We start from the raw sequence: 23,197 nt of genomic DNA, 5'->3' as shown, positions 1-23,197 counted from the left end.
TTGCCTTTTCATTCTGTTGACTGTTTCTTTTGCTGTACAGAAGCTTTTTAGTTTGATGTAGTTCCACTTAACTGATTTTTGCTTTTGTTGCTTGTGCTTTTGGTGTCCTATCTAAAAAATTGTTGCCAAGACCAGCATCAAGGAGTTTTTTCCCTGTGTTTTCTTGTAGGAGTTTTACAGTTTCAGGTCTTACGTTTAAGTCTTTAATCCATTTCAAGTTGATTTTTGTGAGTAGTGTAAGATAAGGGTCCAATATTATTTTTCTGCTTGTGATTATCCAGTTTTCCTAACACCATTTATTGAAGAGACTGTCCTTTCCCAGTTGTGTATTCTTGGCTCCCTGTCAGTATTACTTGACCATATATGCTGGGATTTATTTCTGGGCTCTCAACTGTGTTCCATTTGTCTTTGTGCTTATTTTTATGCCACTACCATACTGTTTTAATTACTGTAGCTTTGTAGTATAGTTTGAAATCAGGCAGTGTGATGCCTCCAGTTTTGTTCTTCTTTCTCAGGACTGCTTTGACTACTTGGGGTCTTTTGTGGTTCCATACAAGTTTTAGGATTTTTTTTCTATTTCTGTGAAAAATGCCATTGGGATTTTGATAGGGATTCCATTGAATCTACACATAGCTTTGGAAAGAGTGGACTCTTATGTCTGTTGTGATCCTGTGTATTTCTGTGGAATCAGTTATAATGTCTTCTCTTTCATTTTATTTACTAGAGTCTTCTCTCTTTTTTTCTTAGTCCAGCTAAAGGTTTGTCAATTTTATCTTTTAGAAAAACAGGTTTTAACTTTTGTTGTTCTATTATTTTTCTGGCCTCTATTTTATTTATTTTTGCTCTGATCTTTGTTATTCCTTTTTTCTTCCAACTTTGGGCTTAATTTGTTTTTCTTTTCCTCATTCCTTGAGGTGTAGAGTTAGTTGTTACTATAGGTATTTATCACTGTAAACCTAAAACTGCTTTTGCAGTATCCCATAGATTTTGGTATGTTGTTTCCATTTTCATTTGCTTGAAGATTTAAAATTTTTTTCTTTTGATTTCTTCTTTGACTAACTGGTTGTTCAAGAGTGTATTGCTTAATTTCCACATATTTATAAATTTTTCCAGGTTTTGTCTTGTTGTTGCTTTCTAGTTTCATACCACTGTGGTCAGAAAAGATACTTGCTATGATTTCAGTCTTCTTAAATTTGCTAAGACTGGTTTTGTGACCTAACATATAATCTATCCTAAAGAAAGTTCCATGCGTGCTTGAGAAGATCGTATATTCTGCCACTGTTGGATGGAATGTTCTATAAATGTTTGTTAGGTACATTTGGTTGAATCTATGGTTCAAGTCCAATGCTTCCTTGTTGATTTTCTGTCTGCATGATCTATCCATTGATGAAAGTAGGGTATGGAAGTCACCTACTATTGTGGTTTTGTCTGTTTCACCATTCAGATCTGTTCCTATTTGCTTAACATATTTAAGTGCTCCCATGTTGGGTGCATATCTTTTTCCATCCCTTCACTTTGAGCTTATGTGTGTCCTTAAAGCTGAAGTGAATCTCTTGTAGGCAGCATATAGTTGGGTCTCGTTTTTTTTAATCCCATCCAGGCACTCCATGTCTTTTGATTGGAAAATGCAATCTACATTTTAGGTAATTGTTGGTAGGTAAGCACTTACTAATGCCATCTTATTGTTTTCTGGCATGTTTTATAGTTCCCTTGTTTCTTTCTTCCTTTCTTGCTGCCTTTCTATGGTGGTATGCTCCAATTCCTTTCTCTTTATACTTTTTGAATTTACTGTAGGTTTTTGCTTGTGGTTACCATGGGACTCACATAAAACATCTTATAGATGTAACAGTCTATTAGTACTCTGCCCTTTAACCTTTGTACCACAGTTAAGTGGTTACACCATATTATAGTATTAGAGTGTTCTAAATTTGGCTATGTATTTACTTTTACCAGTGTATTGTATATTTTCATGTGTTTTCATGCTACTGATTAGAGTCTGTTCGTTTCAGCTTGAAGAACTAAAGCATTTCTAATAAGGCAGGTCTAGTGATGAATTCTCTCAGCTTTTGGCTGTTTGTCTGGGTAATTCCTTATTTTCCCTTCATTTCTTTTCTTTTCTTTTTTTTTTTAAAGAATTTATTTATTTATTTATTTTAGGCTGCGTTGGGTCTTCGCTGCTGCGTGTGGGCTTTCTCTAGTTGCAGTGAGCGGGGGCTACTCTTCGTTGCAGTGCGTGTGCTTCTCATTGCGGTGGCTTCTCTTGTTGTGGAGCACGGGCTCTAGGCGCGCAGGCTTCAGTAGTTGTGGTACGTGGACTCAGTAGTTGTGGCTCGCAGGCTCTAGAGCACAGGCTCAGTAGTTGTGGCACATGAGCTTAGCTGCTCCGTGGCATGTGGGATCTTCCCGGACCAGCGCTCGAACCTGTGTCCCCTGCATTGGCAGGCAGATTCTTAACCACTGTGCCACCAGCGAAGTCCTCTCTTCAATTCTGAAGGATAGCTTTGCCAGATAGGGTATTCTTCATTGGCAGGTTTTTTTTTTTTCTTTTCAGCACTTTGAATATATTATTCCACGCTCTCCTGGCCTGTAAGGTTTCTGATGAGAAATACACTGATAGCTTAATGGGTATTCCTTTATAGATTACAGTCTCCTTTTGCTGCTTTTAGGATTTTCACTTTGTCTTTGATTTTTGACAGTTTCATATAGTGTGTCTTAGAGAAGATCATTTTGGATTGAAATAATGGGGTGATCTACATATTTATGAATGTGGATGTCCAGATTTTTTCCCCAGGTTTGGGAAGTTCTCAGCCATTATTTCTTTAAGTAAGTTTTCTACCTCCTTCTCCCTCTCTTCTCTTTCTGGAACTCCAGTAATTCATATATCAGTTCTTTTGATGGTGTCCCATAATTCACCTAGGCTCTCTTCTCTGTTTTTCATTCTTTCCTCTTTATTCTCCTCTCACTGGGTTATTTCAAAGTTCCTATCTAACTCACAGATTCTTTCTTCTGTGTGGTCTGTTCTGCTGTTGGTACTGTCTGTTGCAGTTTTCACTTCTTTCTTCGAGTTCTTCAGCTCCAGAATTTCTCTTTGGTTCTTTTTTATAATTTCTGTCTCTCTGTTAATTTTCTCATCTTGTATGCATATTGTTTTCCTGATTTCAATTTTTTGAATTGCCTTTCTGGGTTTTCTTGTAGCTCAGGTTTCCTCAGAACAATTATTTTTCATTCTTTATTGAGTAAATTGTAGATCTCCATGTATTTGGATTTGGTTACTGGGAAATTATTGTGATCCTTTGGTGATGTCACATTTCCTTGATTTTTCATGTTCCTTAGAGTTTGTGTTCCTGTTTTCATATTTGGGGTAGTAGTCACTTCCTCCAGTCTTTCCTAACTGCCCAGGAGAGGTTCTGAAGCTTCCTCACACCTTGTATGAATACACCTGCTCCACACCTCCTGCATTCCTTTATGGCAGAATTCTTAGGCTTGTGTGTCTTCTCCTGATCTTACAACACACTAGGCTGGCCTAGTCGATAGCCTCTCGTTTTCACAAAATAGGTGCTGCAGCTCAAGTTGGTGTTTTCTCCCTAGCCTTATACCACATCTCGCTCTCAGGAGCATGTAAAGGGAGCTAGCCTGAGAGTGGGAGGAGGTGTGGGTGAGGCACGCAGGGTGCTGAGGGTGCCCGCAGGCCAGTTGGGAGGATCCTTGAGTGAGGCTTCCCCAGGGCTTGTGGACAGGCTTCCTGAGGCAGTCCACGATGTGGACAGCAGTTAATGACCTCCGAGAATCTAATCGGCTCTTCTTCCCATCTGCTCCCTGCCTCCAGTCATGGAGCCCCTGATTTAATACTCTGGATTCTGTGAGAGAGAAATGAGCCTCTTTGGCAGCGTCCCTACAGCTGGGGAAGCTGGGTGCTCACTCACCCTCTCCCTTTTCCCCGGGGGAGAAATCATGGGCCGAGAAGGTCTTGTTTAGCCATAAGTGTTCCACCTTGGGGGCGGGGTGATGCTGGCATAGTCAAGCTGTTCCTCTTACCTGACCAGTGTGTCCAAATACATTTTTTTCTGCTCTGGTGGAGTGCTGGAACCTCTCTTCTGGAAACCTGGATTACACCAGGGCTCTCTCATCCGTGGGTGACTGGCCAGGTCAGTGTTCTCCAGGTGCTCCGAGATGGCGGCTGAGAGGGGCTGGAGCCACTCACAGGTTCCTGCTGGTTCCACAGCCCCTATTACCTGATGTGCAGGTGGGCAAGACTCCACCTGAGTCCCTTGGCGAATGGCGCTGGATCCCACAGCTCCCACAGAGGTGCTTTTGTTTGTGGATGGATGCTAATTTTTGTTGTTGGCGGGGGGGACAAAATCGAGGGACATCTTGTGACTCAGTACAACGTTGATCTTGATGTCTGTAATTTCTCTAATTCCACAGTCTTCTATGTACAGCTCTATAGTAAATATTGAAATACAAGCTTTGTTCAGCTTTTTCAATATTGTTTTCGCTATTCTGTTTGCTACTTTGAGCTTTTATATACATTTTAGAATCAGCTCATCAATTTCTACCAAAACAAAAAACAAAAAAAACCCCAGAACCTATTGTGACTTTCATTAAGATTATGTTGAATCTATAATTCAATTTGGGGAGAATTATCATTTTTACAGTATTGAGTTCTGATCCATGAAAACATGGTATATCTCTCCACTTGTTATATATTTAATTTCTCTCAACAATGTTTTAAATTTTTAGCTACAGGTCATGAACATATTTTGTTAATGTCCATAAGTATTTCAGATTTTTTGGTGCTATTGCAAATGATACTGGATTTTTAAATTTCAAGTTCCCACTTTTTAATATATTTTATATTTTAAAATATACTAGTTCTCTGGTAGTATATAGAAATACAGTTGATTTTCACATATTGACCTTGTAGCCTAAGACTCTGCTATATATTCACTTATTAGTTCCAGTAGCTTTTTTGTCAGTTTTTTAGGATTTTCTGTACAATCATGTCAATTGCAAACAAAGATAGTTTTATTTCTTCCTCAAGTGTATGCCTTGTATTCTTTTCTTCTTTATTACCCTGGCTAGGCTGCAGTATCCCATGTTGAATAGAAGTAGGAAGAGTGAAATCACTGCCTTGTTTCCAGTCTGAAGGGGGAAGTGTTTGATTATGCACCGTTAAAAAGGGTGTTAGGTGCAGGTTTTTCATAGATGCTGTTTATCAGATTTGAGGAAGTTCTCTTCTATTCCTAGTTTGCTGGTAATTTTTATCATGAATTGTTGAATTTTGTCAAATAACTTGTCCCGCATCTATTGAGATCATTGTAAGGTTTTCTGTTCGAATCTGTTAATATGGTGATTCATTGATTAGTTTTGAAATATTAAACTTACATTCCTCGGATGAAACAGTCCTTGGTACTGATGTATCATCCTTTTTATGTATTGCTGGATTTGATTTGCTAATATTTATTTGTTCAGGACTTTTTTGCATTTATGTTCGTAAGAGGTATCTGGCCTGTAGTTTTCTTTTCTATGAATGTCTTTATTTGGTTTTGTTATCAGGGTAATATTGACCTCATAAAAGGAGTTGTGAAGTGTTCCTTCCTCTTCTGCTTTCTGGGAAAGTTTATTTAATATTGGCATTATTTATTCCTTAAATGTTTGGTAGAATTCACCAGTGAAGCCATCTGCCTCTCTGAGTAAAAGTTATAGAAAAGTTATAGTTATTTTTTCTTTAGTGAGCTTTGGTAGTTTGTGCCTTTAAAGGAATTTTTCCACTTTAAGTTGTAAAACTTACTGGTATAAAGTTGTTCACTGTATTCCCTTATTACCCTTTAATGTTTGTAATATGTATATCGATGTCCCGTCTTTGATTTCTTATGTTGGCAATTCATATTTTCTCTCTTTTTTGGCAAGGCGCATAAAAGTAGAGCAACTAGTACAATGATTCTCATGTATCTATCACCCAGAGTCAATAATGATCAACATTTTGCCACATATGCTTCATTAATCCTTTTTTTTTTTTACTTGAATATTTTATTTATTTATTTTTAAAAGCTGCTTTATTTTTTTTCATTTGTTTTTGTTTCTTTGGCTGCATTGGGTCTTTGTTGTGGTGCGTGGGCTTCTCATTGCAGTGGCTTCTCTTGTGGAGCATGGGCTGTAGGCACATGGGCTTCAGTAGTTGCAGCACGCAGGCCCTAGAGTGCGCGGGCTTCATTAGTTGTGGCGCGTGGGCTCAGTAGTTGCGGCGTGCGGACTCTAGAGCGCAGGCTCAGTAGTTGTGGCATATGGGCTTAGTTGCTCTGTGGCAGGTGGAATCCTCCTGGACCAGGGATCCAATCCATGCCCACTCTGTTGGCAGGTGGATTCTTAACCCCTGCGCCACCAGACAAGTCCCTACTTGAAGTGTTTTAAAGTCCTACACATTATATTTCACAACCCCCAGATACTTCCATATGCATCTCTTAAAAGTAAGGTTTATTTATTTTTTTAATAGAACCATATGCCATTATCCATTCCTAAAAATATTAACTGTGATTCCTTGGTGTCATCTTTTACCTAGGCATATGCCTGTAGGATTTTCCTGATTGTCTCAGAAATGTCATTTTATAGTTGATATGTTCAAATCAGAATCCACACAAGGTCCACACCTTACCCAGGGCTGTTATGTATCTTAGGTCTCTTAATCCGGGGCAGATCACCCTTACTTTTATTTTTTATTTTTTTAAATTTATTTTTATTAATTTATTAATTTATTTTGGCTGCATTGGGTCTTCATTGCTGCGCACAGGCTTTCTCTAGTTGTGGCGAGCAGGGTCTACTCTTCGTCGTGGTGTGTGGGCTTCTCATTGCGGTGGCTTCTCTTGTTGTGGAGCATGAGCTCTAGACATGCGGGCGTCAGTAGTTGTGGCACGCAGGCTCAGTAGTTGTGGCTTGCGGCCCTGGCGCGCAGCCTTCAGTAGTTGTGGCGCACGGGCTTAGTTGCTCCGCGGCATGTGGGATCTTCCCGGACCAGGGATGGAACCCGTGTCCCCTGCATTGGCAGGCGGATTCTTAACCACTGCGCCACCAGGGAAGTTCCACCCTTACTTTCAAAAAAATTTCTCCCACAGAATGTTTCACATTCTGGGTGTATCTGTTTGCTCCCAGTTGGTATCATTTGACTCTTCCATGATAGGAGTTTCTTCAAGCTGAGAGTAACTGTGATATGCCTTCGAGCCTCTGTCCCCCTGGGGATCCTTCCTTAGCTCTTATGCCCTGGAGGGGTGTGGAGTAGGGGCACCTCCCATTTCACGGCCTGGGGAACACCTGCTTCTCCGTCCAGCTCAGGCCAGGCCACTTCTATGAAGCCTGGGTCTCCCTCACCTCTGACCTCCACTACCTTATGTGTAGCACTGAATTATGTATCTTTGTCTTGTACGCTGTGGTTTCCTGTGTGTTTTAAGTCTTGTCCTCGCAAATCTGTTCTCTGTTACTGTATGTGTTCTTTAAATGTAATGTAATATTTTATGAAAGCATAACGCATCAGAGAAGTGTAGAAATCAGATAGCTTGGTGGATTTTCATAATTGGAGCACAGCTATGCACCCAGCCCCTAGATCCGGCGTCCTCATGTCCTTCCAGGCATCGCTTTCCTCCCAGCGGTAACCTCTGTCCTGACGTCCAGCAGCAGAGATTAGTCGGGCTGTGATTTACCTCCGTGTAAATACAGTCATGGGAGTTCCCCGGCGGTCCAGTGGTTAGGACTTGGCGGTTTCACTGCCACGGGCCTGGGTTCAATCCCTGGTCGGGGAACTAAGATCCCGCCAGCCTCAACGGCACAGCCAAAAAAATTAATTCATTTTTTTTTTAAAGTAAATATATAATCACTCAGTATGTGCTGTTTTTGTCTGACTCTCACTCAGCATTGCTTTGAGGTTTATGCGTGTTGTTACACAGAACAACTTTGTCTGTTCTCATTGCTGTAGCGTTTTTCTCAAGTTTACCGCTGTTCATTAGCCCACTTTACTGTTGAGGGACATTTAGGTAGTGTCTAGTTTTGGGCCATTCTAAATGGTACTGATCGGAATATTCTCATAAGTGTCTTTTTGGTGAAACTGTGTCCGCGTTTCTGCGGCACCTCTGCCTGGAGTGGAGCTGCCGGGTCGCTGGGTCCGCAGAGGCTTAGCTTTTATAGATGCCGCCAAATGGTCTTCCACTGCGGTTGCACTAATCATTTTTTAAAACACAAAATCTTACCCTGTCACTTCCCAGGCTTACCTGCTACCCTTCATTACCCCCATCACATGGAGTTGAAATCCAGAGTCCCAGCCTCCCTCCTTGGCCCCTTCTCCAGTGCTCCCGGCCCCCAGGGGTGCCCAGCTGTCCCCGCGACTCAGGCACCCCGACCCGTGCCTGCCTGTTGCCTGTATCTCCTGGAAGACTCTGCTCTTCAGGACGTGTGATGCCCTGCTTCCCTGTACATGTCTCCTCCTCCCCCAGCCCCCTGCCCACAGTTTGTCTTATAATCATCTTTTAGTGTATCCGCCTCCTCAGGCCACGGCTCCGTAAAAACAAGGGCTGTTTTGTTTATCATCGTGTTCCTGGCGCCTAGCACAATGCCTGGCCCAAGCAGTTGCTCAGAAACTACTGAATGAGTGGATGAATGAATAACCTTCAACTAGCCTGGAAGTACTGAACACTGGGCAGATGACAGTAACAGAAACCTGGCGGCTGGTGGGTCACTCCTCGCCTTACGAAAACTTTAAACCTGGCTTTGGTCTGTAAGCGGAAAAGAGCAGGGCTTAAAGCACAGCCCCTCCCCCAGGAGTGGCGACAGGTGGGGAGCCGCAACGCAGTTTATCATCTTTCACATTTCACAGCCGTCATCTGCTATGAACGCCAATGAGAGCTTCAGTATTTCTGCCACTAAGAAATGGCGGCAATGTGTGTTTCTCCTAGTTGGCCGCAGCATGTATTGGGAGGAGTTGTAGAGATTTGGGATTAAGCATTGACTTTAAATCCAGGCCCTTCCATTTAATAGCTGTGCTGTTCTGGTTAAATAACTCTTCTGAGCTCCAGTTTCTATGTGTGAAATGGGACAATAATATGTACCTTGTGGGGCTGCTGGAGGATTGGCGAGTTCTCAGAGATCCATGGACAGTCCCCATACGACGAAGTTTCTTCCCTTCTCCCGGGGCAATAGGTGAAAATAACAAACTGCGCTTCAGCCAGTTTCTGCTGGGCTGGGTCTTCCCTGAAGATCTGGGCGGAGCTGGATTGCACTGGCAGCTCTCCTTTTTCGTGGAGGAGAAGGGGCTCAGCCTGCAGCTTGGGTAGAGAGCGGATAGGAGGACAGGACCCCTCAGCTGCGGGGGGCGGGGGCCAAGCGGCTGCAGAGCTCTGTCTCAGGCCCCCAGGGGGACACCGGGCCGGGAAACACCTCCTTTCCTCTTGGGTGCTAGCACCTGGGGAGGAGGTGTAGCCCCCTGGGCAGTGTGGTCCCGGTGAGTTAGGGACCAGTGCTCTGGAGAATTGTCTTTAGTCCAAGATGGGTGAGCAGGAGGGGAGAGAGAAATTCCTTAACTCAAAAATAATTGAAATCATTACTGACTGTATTGAAACAGTTTACGTGGATTTTGAAGGATCAGCTCCCCGCTGCCTCTGCACCAGGTCCTCACTGGACAGCAGAGCCCGGGTCCCGGTTCTTGGGGGCCCATTCAGAGGACCGGCAGAGAGTGCATTGTTTTTAGGGGCTTCAACTAGGACTTTGGTAACCCTTAGACAGTTTTGTGAAGCATGGCCCTCTGGGGGGATTGCTCTTTTCCTCTTTTGGGAGGAATACCTGAGATATCAGGGAAATCTAGAAATACCAGCACAGGAGGGGAAGAAGATTCAGCTCATCCCACTGACCACGGGCTGGACCCACGACAGATGGGGCTGGAGAGAAGAGAGCGCTGATTTTCTTGCCCTTGGCTGACATTGCTTTGTTTGGTTTTTTTTTTTTTTTTTTTTTTTTAGGAAACTATTTTTATTTAGTTATTTATTTATTTTTGGCTGCATTGGATCTTTGTTGCTGCGTGCGGGCTTTCTCTAGTTGTGACGAGCGGGGGCTACTCTTCATTGTGGTGCATGGGCTTCTCATTGCAGTGGCTTCTCTTGTTGTGGAGCACAGGCTCTAGGTGCGCGGGTTTCAGTAGTTTTGGAACCTGGGCTCAGCAGTTGTGGCTCGTGGGCTCTAGAGCGCAGGCTCAATAGTTGTGGCACACGGGCTTAGTTGCTCTGTGGCATGTGGGATCTTCCCGGACCAGGGCTCGAACCTGTGTCCCCTGCATTGGCAGGTGGATTCTTAACCACTGCACCACCAGGGAAGCCTGCTTTGTTTGTTTTTATATAAGAAAGTTGTTTGGTAACTAAAGTGCTCGGGCTATTCGATTAGGAAAACGGCTGAATAAACCCAGTGGAGGTTCCCTGAGTCCTTCTCTTTATTATGATCGAAAGAACACTGTAAACTTAATTAAAAAAAAGAAAATCCCCATGATGAAAAACAGTTCTGTTGTTTTTGAAACAAGTTTGAAAAAGTGATTAAACTGAATGTAGCAGCGTCTTTTCTCTGATGACCACAAAGCGCTAACAAGGGATTTTTACATTTTAACTGGATTTTGCTCTCCTAGGAGTGGACCTCGTGTTGTCTTTTAAGTGCTTTTCAGAAGCCAAGTATAGACCAAATTGGGCTTTTTAGTAATATTTCGGGTCCTGGGATCCGCCCCCAAACACCAGAGGCCGAGGTGTGTGAAGCCGGGGAAGGCTGGTGTCGGCCTCCAGCCGGTCCCAGTAGCTTTTAAGGTAGGTTTTTGCTTTGCTTGTTTGGGTGGGGATATAGTTTCTAAGAGGGTTGGATTCACTTGGTTCAGCACATCCAGTTCCTTCATAAGCCCCAGTCACTCCAACAAAATATATTTTTCTGGGAATTTTGGACTCAAAGTATTCTGACTTCCGTCAGCGAGCAGTGACCAGCTTCATGTTCAGGACTCACGGGAATGTGAGTAAATGGATCCACTTTATGTAAAGTATTTAAAAGCATGTTCAAATGGAATATTACTCAGCCATAAAAAGAAACGAAACTGAGTTATTTGTAGTGAGGTGGATGGACCTAGAGTCTGTCCTACAGAGTGAAGTAAGTCAGAAAGAGAAAAACAAATACCGTATGCTAACACATATATATGGAATCTAAAAAAAAAAAAAAATTATTCTGAAGAACCTAGGGGCAGGACAGGAATAAAGATGCAGACATAGAAAATGGACTTGAGGACACGGGGAGGGGGAAGGGTAAGCTGGGACGAAGTGAGAGAGTGGCATTGACATATCTACACTCCCAAATGTAAAATAGATAGCTAGTGGGAAGCAGCCGCATAGCACAGGGAGATCAGCTCGGTGCTTTATGCCACCTAGAGGGGTGGGATAGGGAGGGTGGGAGGGAGATGCAAGAGGGAGGGGATATATGTATACGTATAGCTGATTCACTGTGTTCTACAGCAGAAACTAACCACTGTAAAGCAATTATACTCCAATAAAGGTGTTAGAAAAATAAATAAAAAATAAAACTATGTTCAGCAACATGCCCTTAAGTTCCTCCCTGACTCCCTTTTTACTTGTAATTCAGAGTTTTAACTTCTCTCTCAGCTGTTTTAGTTGAATTTTACTTGGGTTACAAAAGCACTGAAAGGATTTGAATGCTTTGGGAACACTTAATTAATCAAAAAACCCATCAGGCTTAATTTTGAGTTCTGTGTTTTCATTTTTTAAAAGGGGTCTTTTTAAAAAAGTCTTTAAAACTGGAGTTACGTGTGTGTTGGGAGTGGTTCCTCCTTCGGGCGCTCTGAGGAAGGCGTTGACTTTTCTAGGTTCGCACTCCTCTTGCCCACCTGACTGCCTCTAGGTAGCCAATGTCTTGTTAGAGAACTTAAGCTGCTTTTTAATAATAATCTTAGCAAAAGGTAATTCTGAAGGTGAATCTGTTATCGCTACCGCAAGCATTGAGTCCTGGATTCCAGAGCCCCTGGAAACAGAGTTCGGGTTGTTCCTGATTTGCTGGGGCCGGCAGTGCCGACCAGCTGGGGGCCCTGTGCTGGTGGTTTCTGAGCGGTGCTCGGGGTTCCCTTTGTAGTGGAGGTGCTGTCCCGGGCTTTGGGGTTTGACATCTTGCAGTCGTATTTGGCGGTCATCTGCCAGAGCCTTCCCAACTAATTCATTCTGTCCCACAGCGTTGGCCCCTGGCTGGCTCTCGACGGTAGCCGAGCTCCTGTTGCCCACATCTCCCACCACCTGCTGTGGCCTTGCCCCCTTGGCCTGGGTGAGGCAGGCCCCTGCGAGGTTGGCAGTGGCCTGGCTTTGACCTTTGATCCCTCTTGTTCCTCCAAAGCTATGAAATACTACATTAAATACAGGGGGCCTAGCCTAGCCGGGGCCTTACCTGCATTTGTAACTATTTTATTCACTTTCGGGTAGGCCTGACTTCTAAAATGGTTATCCAGGAGTTGTTGAAGTGGGTGTATTTCTCTTCTTTCTAGGACATTTTGTTAGCCAACAACCTAGGAGGTAATAGCTTTGTGTGATATTTTCTAATTGTTCTGTGCTGCTTCTAACTTAAAGTTGCGTTCCCAAACTCCCATTTCTCACCTAGGAAAGCAAAAGAGTCAAATAAAAATCATTTTAAGTTAAACAGTTCAGCCTTAAAATGTTTCTGAAAGACGAAACCTTTTAAATTGTCCACTAATGGGTAGTCATTCCCGTTCCCTCCACTGCTTTCTGCCTGAGTTGTCTTCAAGAGGAAAAAAAAAGATCTTTGGGGGGCATACCACGTAGGGTGGGAGTTACCTGCCTTCACCCAGACCTGCTGGCCCTTCAGCGCCCTGCAGAGGGGGTGTGGCTGGGGGCAGACCTAGATTCCTGGCTCTTCCCCATTGACTTGCTCCAGGCAGAATAAACATGCTTTGAGCAACTGCCGGCAAGCAAGTTAAAAGATGCTCCTCTAGCAGGCCTGCAAAAAATATTCTAAAAGGCAAACCATTTGCTGCATTTCCTCGGAGCCAACTGTGGGAAGTGTCTGCTTGGTCAGCAGCCAGTGCAGACGGGCCCTGGGTGGCTGGTGACAGCTGGCGAGGCCCGATCTTAACCCCATTCCCCGCCCCTCGGAGGCCCCTGCCTCCTGGGCCACACCTAGGACTTCTCTGCCTTTCCACTGCCCTCCTTCCAGGAACCCAGGTAACAGTCACAGAGAAGTCTGTCTGGTTTCATTGTATGTTGGGTTCCAGAAAATAATTGAGTTTAAGGGAGGCCACTACAAAGCTGTTTTAGAAATACTTTGGAAATACTCAGATGATGGTGGAAATCGAAATGAAAGATGCTAAGTTTCTGCTGCTGACTAGGGATTGTGAAGTGTGTTGAACTCAGATAAAAATGTAAACTGGTAATAATTACGGAGTGAGTAGCCTACGGATTGCCTTCTTTCCATGATCCCATTTAATCTTTTTTTTAGCTCAACTTTCTTTGATGTGTGATTTACACACAAGAAAACTCACATTAAGTACAGCTGTGGAACTACTGCCCTAATGGAGATAAGAATGCCCCCCATCCCATACTGGCTGGTCTGAGCACTGCCCCTAGAGGTTGGTTTTGCAGGATCCGGATGGTGGCCTTCTGTCGGGCATGGATGCTTACCGCTGCCCCTGCTCCCGGGAAGGCTGGGGGGCAGCGCCGGCCCCAGTCATGGTCCGAGTCCAGAGCACTTCGCCCTCCCTGGCCCCCGCATCCGTGTCTAGGCATCTGAAGGAAGTGCCGGCGGAGCCACAGGACTGAATGTGACCTCCATCGATTTGCACCCTGAGCAGTATCTGAACCTGCGGTTTTTGTGACAGAGAAATTGAGAGATTCCAAACAGGCTGAAGGCCTGCAGGACCTCTTTGGGAATCTGGACTGAGAGGGAGATCCCTTGGTTTACTGCAGCAAGTATTTATTAAGTGGCTACTGCATGCACTGAACTGTGCTGGCTGACGTGGAGGATGTGAAATGAAGAGAAGGTTAGGCCCCCCACCCTTGAGGAGCTTTGTGGTTCCAAGAAACAGTTTAGAAAGAATGATTCCAGGCAAGACAAAGTGCAAAGTGAAAATGCGGGGTCCCTTGGTCAGAAGGCAGGAGAAGGTACTGTTAAAATTCCTGAAGTAGGAAGCCTTTTCCTTTCTTCAGTCTCTCTTGACTTGTCACGGTGTTTTTCAGTTGCTATTTTATTATTTATTATTTTATTTATATTTTATTTAATTTTATATTATTATTTATTGTTATACTACATTCTCAGCCTTGAGTTTTTCATTTACCTTTATGTTGCACAACTTCAGTTTTAAGTTTAAATGCAAACATAGGAACATTTGACTCGTATGTATGACAGTATTTTGTAACTTGTGCAGGCCTATGTACTTTATTCTTGCGAGAACTGGAAGCTCTGCTCAAAACTGTCTCAACTGTACTGATTTCCCTTGTTGACATGTGCCAACTCTACCAACACTGTCCGCCTTCGGCGCCTGGTGCTGGAGCGGAGACTGCGGACGGGGACCCGGGGGCTCTGCGGGTCGCCCTTGCCCCCCATGTGTGTCTCGTGTGTGTGGCTGGCCTGTTGGGAGAGGCACCCAAGGAAGGAAGGAGAGGGTAGAGTTTCTGGCCTGCTGGTGTGTCTATGAACGCCGTTGCGTCCTTCCTGCGGTCAGAGCCGGTTCTGCTTGGAATGGAAAGGTGGCCTCTCCCGGCTGTGCCAGGCGTCTATGTAGCGCGCGCCTCGGCCTCGCTCGGAGTCTCGCTGATCCCACCGGTCGTGGGTCCGCCGGGTCCTGTGCTCCTGGGTCGTGGAGAACACGGTGAGCCGCTGGGGCTGCACGGACCTCCTCTGCTGGCGAGTAGGCGCTCGTGCCCTCATCAGACATCTCTTACACAGCACGCGTCCAGATACGATTGCTAACCGTCCCGGGATCGGGGCCGCTTCTGGGTGCTCATTCCCCGGGCGGGCTACCCTGGTGTGTGCCCCGCGCCCGCGCAACACCTGTGGGCACCTTAGGGACGAGGATGGCAATGGAACCTGGTGGGGGGCGTTCCCGGGCCGTGGCTGCGGGGGGCCCTTCGGGGCTGGGAGTTGTTCCTGTTCTGCGTCTGCGCAGGAGGCAGGAGGCAGGAGGCAGGAGAGGACGCCTCCTCCTGGAGCCGGTGGAGCCCCTGCAGGGCCGGGAGGGGTGTGAAGGCAGGTCTTCAGCCTGGCCATCTGTGTACGTCGTTTCATCTCCTAGTTTCCCCGTCTGTAAAATGGACAGCGGTGGGGAGTGAGGCGACCTCGCTTTGAGTGTTAATTTGAGAGCGTAAGCGAAGCATCTGTCATCTAACACGGTAAAAATGCCCTCGGTCCTGGTGGTGGCGTAATTCATATTTTCCCCTCTGAGCCGCAGGTGGAGCCCGGCTTCCTGAAGCCACGCCCACCGGGCAGGTGGGCTCTCGGTGATGAGGGCTGTTCCGGGGGTCCGACTCGCGAGGACACGAGTGGTGCTGTCTCGGCCGCGCCTCCGCTCCAGCCGCCCGCTCCCCATCCCCCCCCCGTCCCCTCGGCGCTGGGCCTGTCCGGCTGCTGCTGGCGGACCTCAGAGTGCGCCTGGCGGCGGCGGACCATCACGTCTCCCTTGTGGTCACTGTATGTTTAAAAGCTGGCAACACAGTGGCCTTTAAAATGGTGTGGCATTAAAAGTTTTCTTTTTCTTCAAAGAATTTCTGGCGTGGGCAAAGCGTAAAAGCCCGCGGGCCGCTTGCCAGGCAGCACTCCGAGGCCCCGTGGGGCATCAGGACCGGGACGCGCCGCTTGTCCTCACGGACCCGCGAAGGCTCGGAGTCTGGCGGGCGACTGCGAGTGTGGACCCAGCCTCTGCATTTCAGAGGCGCTGCGTCGCCCGGGCCGCTGGGCTCACGTCAGAAGGGTGTCCTGCCACACACGTTTCTGGGGTCCCCAGCGGGGCGGCGGGCAGGAAGTCCTAGCGGCTGCTGCAAAGGCGGCAGCGCGAGGCGGGGCATCAAAGCGGCCGCAGGACACGCGGCCTCCCTGGCAGCGCCCGGCCCGGGGGAGGCTGACCGAGCTCCAGGGCGGAGGTCGAGGCGGCTTGTTTTTTCACCTGTTTCCTACAGCCCTGGAAACCTCTGAAGAATGACCGAGTAACTAGAGCAGACACTCAGGCGTCTCTCCGGGGACAGGAACGTTCCAGTAGGAAGGGAGGGCGGTTCCTATACAAGGAGAAACGAGCACACATCACACGTGCCTTTTACCGACGTTCGGCGGCCCTGAGTAACGTCTGCTGAGGCCGTGCCCGGGCCAGTGGCCACACGAGGTCCAGGGCAGCGCGTGGCTTTGCTGAAGCTGGCCCTCGCTGTGACAGGGGCCGTCACGGGTTGGGCGGGAGCCAACTTTGACCCACGATGTTGAACGAGAAAAGCTCCTCGTACAGCAGGCAGGCGGGGAGGCAGAGATGCGGGGCTGCTGGGCGTCCAGCCAGGGGCGGGTGGCAGAGCCGTAACTCGGCGAGACCACAGCCGGCCGTTTCACCTGTCTTTTCTAGCACAGCCTATCCTCTACAGCAGGCAGGCAGTGTTCACGGCTTAAGGATTTATCACTTAGAGAAAACAGTAAAATCTGTATGTCATCATTTCCAGCTGTCTAGCATTTCCTCCTGTCATTAAATATTAATACAGGATGAATATTTTGTGGAGACACCTTTTTTCATTTTTAAAGGTTGTTTTCACGGTAGAAGCTGGTGTCCATTTAAATCCTTTGGCACCTGGTATGTGTGTGTGTTTCTAAATATGGTCCCAGTGTGTGCAATAGTTAATTTGTAAACTAGCAGATTAAACTCTGAAATTAAGTCCTGCCTTTTACACTCTTGCCACCAGGTGGCTAAGAAAAAATATTAAGCAGGAAAACCCCAATAATTATGCGAAGGACTGATAATGACTTTCAATTTCTGCTTCAGCGATGAAATATGAAACTCTAGATGGACTGTTTGTTTCAGTAAGAAAGCTGCTGAATAAGTGACAGAGGCATTTCAAGCAGTGCCAGGCCAGATGGACATTTCCATGAGTGTTTTTGTTTTCTTAAATATTGACAATGTTAAACTAACCAAATTTTGCTGAAATAAAACTTTTTGAGACTCTCTCTGAGCCTGTTCCACCTCTGGGCTGACCCCTGGATGTCCACATTATTCCTAACTAGTTGGGTTTGAGACAAGGGTTCAGCTTTTGGGCTTTAAGACTCCCAAGGGGGAGGGTGACTAAGTCCTGATCACAGCAGGGCCTCCCAATCAGGAAAGTTGCTTGCAAAGGCATCACTTGAGTTCATTTAGAATCAGTTCTAAAACCCAAAAGTAAAATGCATCAAGTTGAATGTTTATATATCTTGTATGTCTCTTCCATAGATTCTTTTATTAATGATAAGATATTATAGGGAAATCTGTGCATGGGGGGTGGTGACATAATAGGGTGGAAATGCTTTTAGGCTTCTCTTCATGGAATGCACCTATTAAAGACAGCACCACGTGGCAGAAACTGTACCCCCCACCCCGTCCCATGTTGCTACGGCATCTTGAGACGGTGGATCTTGTCCAGTGAATTCAAAACCCAGTTTTGAATACAAAAACCAGTTTCCTCGCCGGTGCTCATGTGGCCACTCAACTTCTGTGCGTTCCACTTTGCCCTTCAGTTCTCTAATTTATTAACTTTGACAAGTAACCTCTTGGTTGTACATGATTTTATTCACAATTCATTTTTCTGACTCAAAGTGAACATGAGTGCCTTAATCCTCTAATGGGAATTAATTGCTTGTTTCAGTGCTTAACTCTGATCCTTTCTCAATCCCCACAGGGATGAGGCTCTTCCTGAAGGATCTGTGTTTGTTGTTCAAAACGCAATCGGAAAGGTAATGATGTTTTTCTTGTGAAAGGAGCCAGAAATGCAGAATATTAGTTTTCTTTTTTTATTACATAAGTAGTATTCTCAAACTATTATTATAAAGGATAAAATTCAGTAGATAAAATGTAGAAAACTATAATTTGGTCATTCTATCAGGCTACATTATTTCCTAGAAAAGTTTAAATTTTTATTGCCAGGTTTTGTTTTGTTTTTTTTTAATGGAAATAAGTTATCTTCTGTGGAAGAAAGTTACTGAACTGATTTTCTACAGAGGAGTTGGAATCAACACCCTGTGGCTTAACCATGATCATTTCTATGTAATATCAATCAATCAATCACCTTCCCAGGTATTTGCTTTGGCTCTGAAAAATTAAGGCCACAACTAATGCTTGATATGGCTTGATTCCCTCTCCCATTTATTATGTAGAATATTCTTTTTTGTTTTATTTATAAGGGTCTTCCTTGAAAAGAATATAAGCTAGTAGATATATAAGATCTTGATAAAGGAAGGAGTTGGGGTGGAGAACTTAGGCGGGAACAGGGTCAAGGGGAAAAGGGAATTAATTAACCTTCATCGGGTCCTGAGGCCTGGCCCACAGTTGGCAGTCAGTAGTGATTAGCTCTTAGGGAGACAGGATGAATGCAGTTTTAAAGAACAGACATAGAAGTTCAGAGAGAGAGTTTAAATAACGTTCCCAGAGACCCACAGTTGTTGTTTGTTAGGTGGTGGAGGTGAGAATTTGATTCAGGCCTGTCATCGTACCACAGTGTCCTTCTTTACACTTACCGTGTGTGTATTATGCCCTTTAATGGCCATCTGGCCCAGTGATGTTCCCTGCAGGGGCTGGCCTGACCTGACCATCAGTGTCCTAGAACAGGCCGACCTGGGAGCATCTACTTCACATTAAAGCAGAGATGGAACCGCTCCTGATGGTCACTCTTCAAGTTGCTCTGGAAAAGCCCAAATGGCTCACCTACAGCTGTTTCTATCCATTATTTATTGACTCAAGTACTTGCATTTTATCCAAGACTCCAACCATAACCCACTGCCGTGGAAGGAACTACCACATGGCAGGAGGAGAATGGGGTGGAAGACAGACTGTAATGTATGAGCCTCAGAAGGTAGCACTCCCTTCTGCAGTGGCAGTGCTACCCTCTCGTAGCCTGGCCCAGAGGTGTTGTGTGTCAGGAGGGGCCCAGTGTGTTTGTTTCTGGCCTGAGTGAATCACAGGCATATTTTGAGTTAGCCCTGGCTGTGGTCTGAGCGGATCTGGCCAATGCAATAGTCTTTTCACATGTTCTGATGGCTGTGACCTTCACAGCAGCCCTTGGAAATCAGCTGAACGTGACGTACAAGGAACAGGAGTATAGGGCAATAAGGAACTCGAAAAAGAAAAACTAAACCCAAAGCTAGCAGAGGAAGGAAATAATACAGATGAGAACAGAGATGAACAGAGAAAAATCAATGAAACCAAGAGTTGATTTTCTTAAAAGAGCCACAAACTTTTTTAGCTAGATTAACTAAGAAAAAAAAGAAGATGCAAATAACTAAAATCAAAAATGAAAGCAAGAACATTAAAACCCATTTTACAAAAATATAAAGGATTGTAAGAGAATACTGTGAACAATTTTATGGCAACAAATTGGTAACCTAAATGAAATGGATAAATTCCTAGAAACACACACCTTACTTACTAAGACTGAATCATGATGAAATAAATAGAAAATCTGAACAGACCTATATATAACGAGTAAGAAGATTGACTCACTCAGTAATCAAAAGTCTCTCCACAATGAAAATTCCAGAACCAGATGGCTTCACTGGTGAATTCTACCAAAAACATGTAAAGAGAATGAGCATGAGTTCTCAAACTCTTCCCAAAAATTTAAAAGGAGGGAACACTTCCAAACTCATTCAGTGAGGCCAGCACAACCCTGATAACCGAAGCCAGAAGAAGACACTATAAGAAAAGTACAGACTAATCTCTCAGATGAAGATTGATGCAAAAATTCTAAACAAAATACTAGCAAAGAGAATTCAATAACACATTAAAAGGATTATATACCATGACCAAGGAAGATTTATTCTTGGAATGCAACGATGGTTCAACATATGAAAATCAGTCAATATAGTACACTACTTTAACAGAATGAAGGAAAAAAAACTATCATCTCAATTGATACAGAAAATCATTTGACAAGATTCAACACCACTTCATGGTAAAAACACTTAAACTAGGAATAGAAGGAAATTATCTCAGCCTAATAAAGGCTGTATATGACAAGCCCATAGCTAACATCACACTTAATGGTGAAAAAGCGTTATAGATAGGGATGTTTGCTTTTACCACTTTTATTCAATATAGTGATAAAAGTTATACATGGACAATCAGGCAAGAAAAAGTAATAAAAGACATCCAAATTGGAAAGGAAGAAGTAGGATTCTGTCTGTTCACATGATCTTATGTAGAAAATCCTAACGTTTCCACAAGAAAACTATTAAAACTAGTAAATAAATTCAGCAAAGTTGCAGGGTACAAAATCAGTGTACAAAAATCAGTTGCATTTCAATACGTTAATGATGAACAATCCAAAAAAATTTTTTTAAACAATTCCACTTACAATAACATCAAAAAGAATAAAATACTTAGGAAACTTAACCAAGGAGACAAAAGACTTGTACACTGAAAACTACAAAACACTGTTGAAAGAAATTAAATAGAAAGACCTCTTCATGGATTGGAAGACTTAATATTGTTACGATGTCAGTACTACCTAAACAGATTTAATGCTATTCTTGTCAAAATTCCCAATAGTGTTTTTCTTTCAGAAAGAAAAAAAAAAAAAAAAATCCATCCTGAAATTCATATGGAATTTCAAGGGACCCCAAGTGAGCAAAGCAATCTTGAGGAAAAAACAAAAAACAAAGTTGGAGGTCTCATATGTCCTGATTTCAAAACATACTGCAAAGCTACAGCAATCAAAACAGCATGATATTGACATTAAGACAGACAGATAGGGCTTCCCTGGTGGCGCAGTGGTTGAGAGTCTGCCTGCCGATGCAGGGGACACGGGTTCGAGCCCTGGTCTGGGAGGATCCCACATGCCGCGGAGCGACTAGGCCCGTGAGCCACAACTGCTGAGCCTGCGCGTCCGGAGCCTGTGCTCCGCAATGGGAGAGGCTGTGACAGTGAGAGGCCCGCGCACCGCGATGAGGAGTGGCCCCCGCTCGCCGCAACTGGAGAGGGCCCTCGCACAGAAACGAAGACCCAACGCAGCCATAAATAAATAAATAAATAAAATTTAAAAAAAAAATTAAAAAAAAAAAAGACAGATATGTAGATCAATTGAACACAACAGAGAATGCAGAAATAACCCAGAAATAGATCCTTAGATATATGGTCAAATGATTTTTGACGAAGGTGGAAAGACCAACAGGGAACAGACAGTCTTTTCAACAATTGGAAAACTAGATATTTATATGCAAAATAATGAAGTTGGGCCCTTACTTTACACCATATACAAAGATTAACTCCACATGGATAAAAGTGCTCAACATAAGAGCTAAAACTATAAAACTCTTAGGAGAAGACACAGGGCAAAAGCTTCATGACACTGGGCTTGGCAAAGGTTTCTTGGCTATGCCACCAGAATCACAGGCAATAAAAGCAAAAATTGGGTGACATCAAAATTTAAAACTTCTGTGCAGCAAAAAACACAATCAACAGAGTAAAAAGGCAACCTCAACCTATGAAATGGAAGAAGATATTTGCAAATCATATATCTAATAAGAGGTTAATGTCCAGAAGATACAGAGAACTCCAGTAACTCAACAAAGAAAAAAAAAATCTGATTAAAAAACAAACAGGCAACGGGGCTTCCCTGGTGGCACAGTGGTTAAGAATCCTCCTGCCGGGGCTCCCCTGGTGGCACAGTGGTTGAGAATCTGCCTGCCAGTGCAGGGGACACGGGTTCGAGCCCTGGTCTGGGAAGATCCCACATGCCGCGGAGCAACTAGGCCCGTGAGCCACAACTACTGAGCCTGCGCGTCTGGAGCCTGTGCTCCACAACAAGAGAGGCCGCGATAGTGAGGCCCGCGCACCGTGATGAAGAGTGGCCCCCGCTTGCCACAACTAGAGAAAGCCCTAGCACAGAAACGAAGACCCAACATAGCAATCAATCAATCAATCAATTAAAAAAAAAAAAGAGGGCTCACCAAAAGCAATCCATCCCCTTACAGTGAAAGACTCGTCCTCAAATACAATTTCTCTCATAAAAAAAAAAAGAATCCTCCTCCCAATGCAGGGGACATGGGTTCTAGCCCTGGTCAGGGAACTAGATCCCACATGCATGCCACAACTAAGAGTTTTCATTGCCACAACTGAGGAGCCAGTGAGCCGCAACTGAAGGAGCTGGCGAGCCACAACTAAGGAGCCCCACCTGCTGCAACTAAGACCCAGCGCAACCAAAATAAATTTAAAAAACAAAACAACAACAAAAGAAAAAGCAGGCAAAGGACTTGAAGAGACATTTCTCCAAAGAAGATATGCAATGGCCAACATGAAAAGATGTTCAACATCACTAATCATTACAGAAATGCAAATTAAGACTCACAATGAAGCAAAATGAAAAGACAACCCACAGCATGGGAGAAAATATTTGCAATCGAAGTGACCAACAAGGGAATTAATCTCCAAAATATACAAACAGCTCACGCAGCTCAATATCAAAAAAACCCGATCAAAAAATGGGCAGAAGACCTAAATAGACACTTCTCCAAAGGAGACATACAGGTAGCCAAAAAGCACATGAAACAATGCTCAACGTCGGTAATCATTAGGGAAATGCAAATCAAAACTATTATGAGGTATCACCTCACACAGGTCAGAATGGCCATCATCAAAAAGTCTACAAATAATAAATGCTGGAGAGGGTGTGGAGAAAAGGGAACCCCCTTACACTGCTGGCAGGAATGTAAATTGGTACGACCACTATGGAGAACAGTATGGAGGGTCCTTAAAAGCTAAAAATAGAACTACCATATGATCCAGCAATCCCACTCCTGGGCATATATCCAGAGAAAACCGTAATTCAAAAAGATACATGCACCCCAATGTTCATTGCAGCACTATTTACAATAGCCAAGACATGAAAGCAACCTAAATGTCCATCGACAGAGGAATGGATAAAGAAGATGTGGTATGTATATACAATGGAATATTACTCAGCCATGAAAAAAA

The 23,197-nt window shown here is 44.4% G+C and overlaps 1 protein-coding gene across 4 annotated transcripts in view; it reads left to right on the top strand.

The window, feature by feature from the left end:
• GGACT (gamma-glutamylamine cyclotransferase) overlaps window positions 1–23,197 on the top strand; it is a 47,292-nt gene that overhangs the window by 18,531 nt on the left and 5,564 nt on the right. For all 4 annotated transcript variants that reach the window (XM_059903329.1, XM_059903330.1, XM_059903331.1 and 1 more), the window contains one exon: window positions 17,910–17,964. In XM_059903329.1, the coding sequence (XP_059759312.1) occupies window positions 17,912–17,964 (53 nt within the window). In that variant the 5' untranslated portion in view covers window positions 17,910–17,911. The remainder of the gene's footprint in view (window positions 1–17,909; window positions 17,965–23,197) is intronic.

This window comes from Balaenoptera ricei, chromosome 18 (genome assembly GCF_028023285.1).
Source record: "Balaenoptera ricei isolate mBalRic1 chromosome 18, mBalRic1.hap2, whole genome shotgun sequence".
Classification (NCBI taxonomy): domain Eukaryota; kingdom Metazoa; phylum Chordata; class Mammalia; order Artiodactyla; family Balaenopteridae; genus Balaenoptera; species Balaenoptera ricei.
Note: the sequence above shows the minus strand (reverse complement) of the source record. Positions and strands in the feature narration are given on the sequence as shown.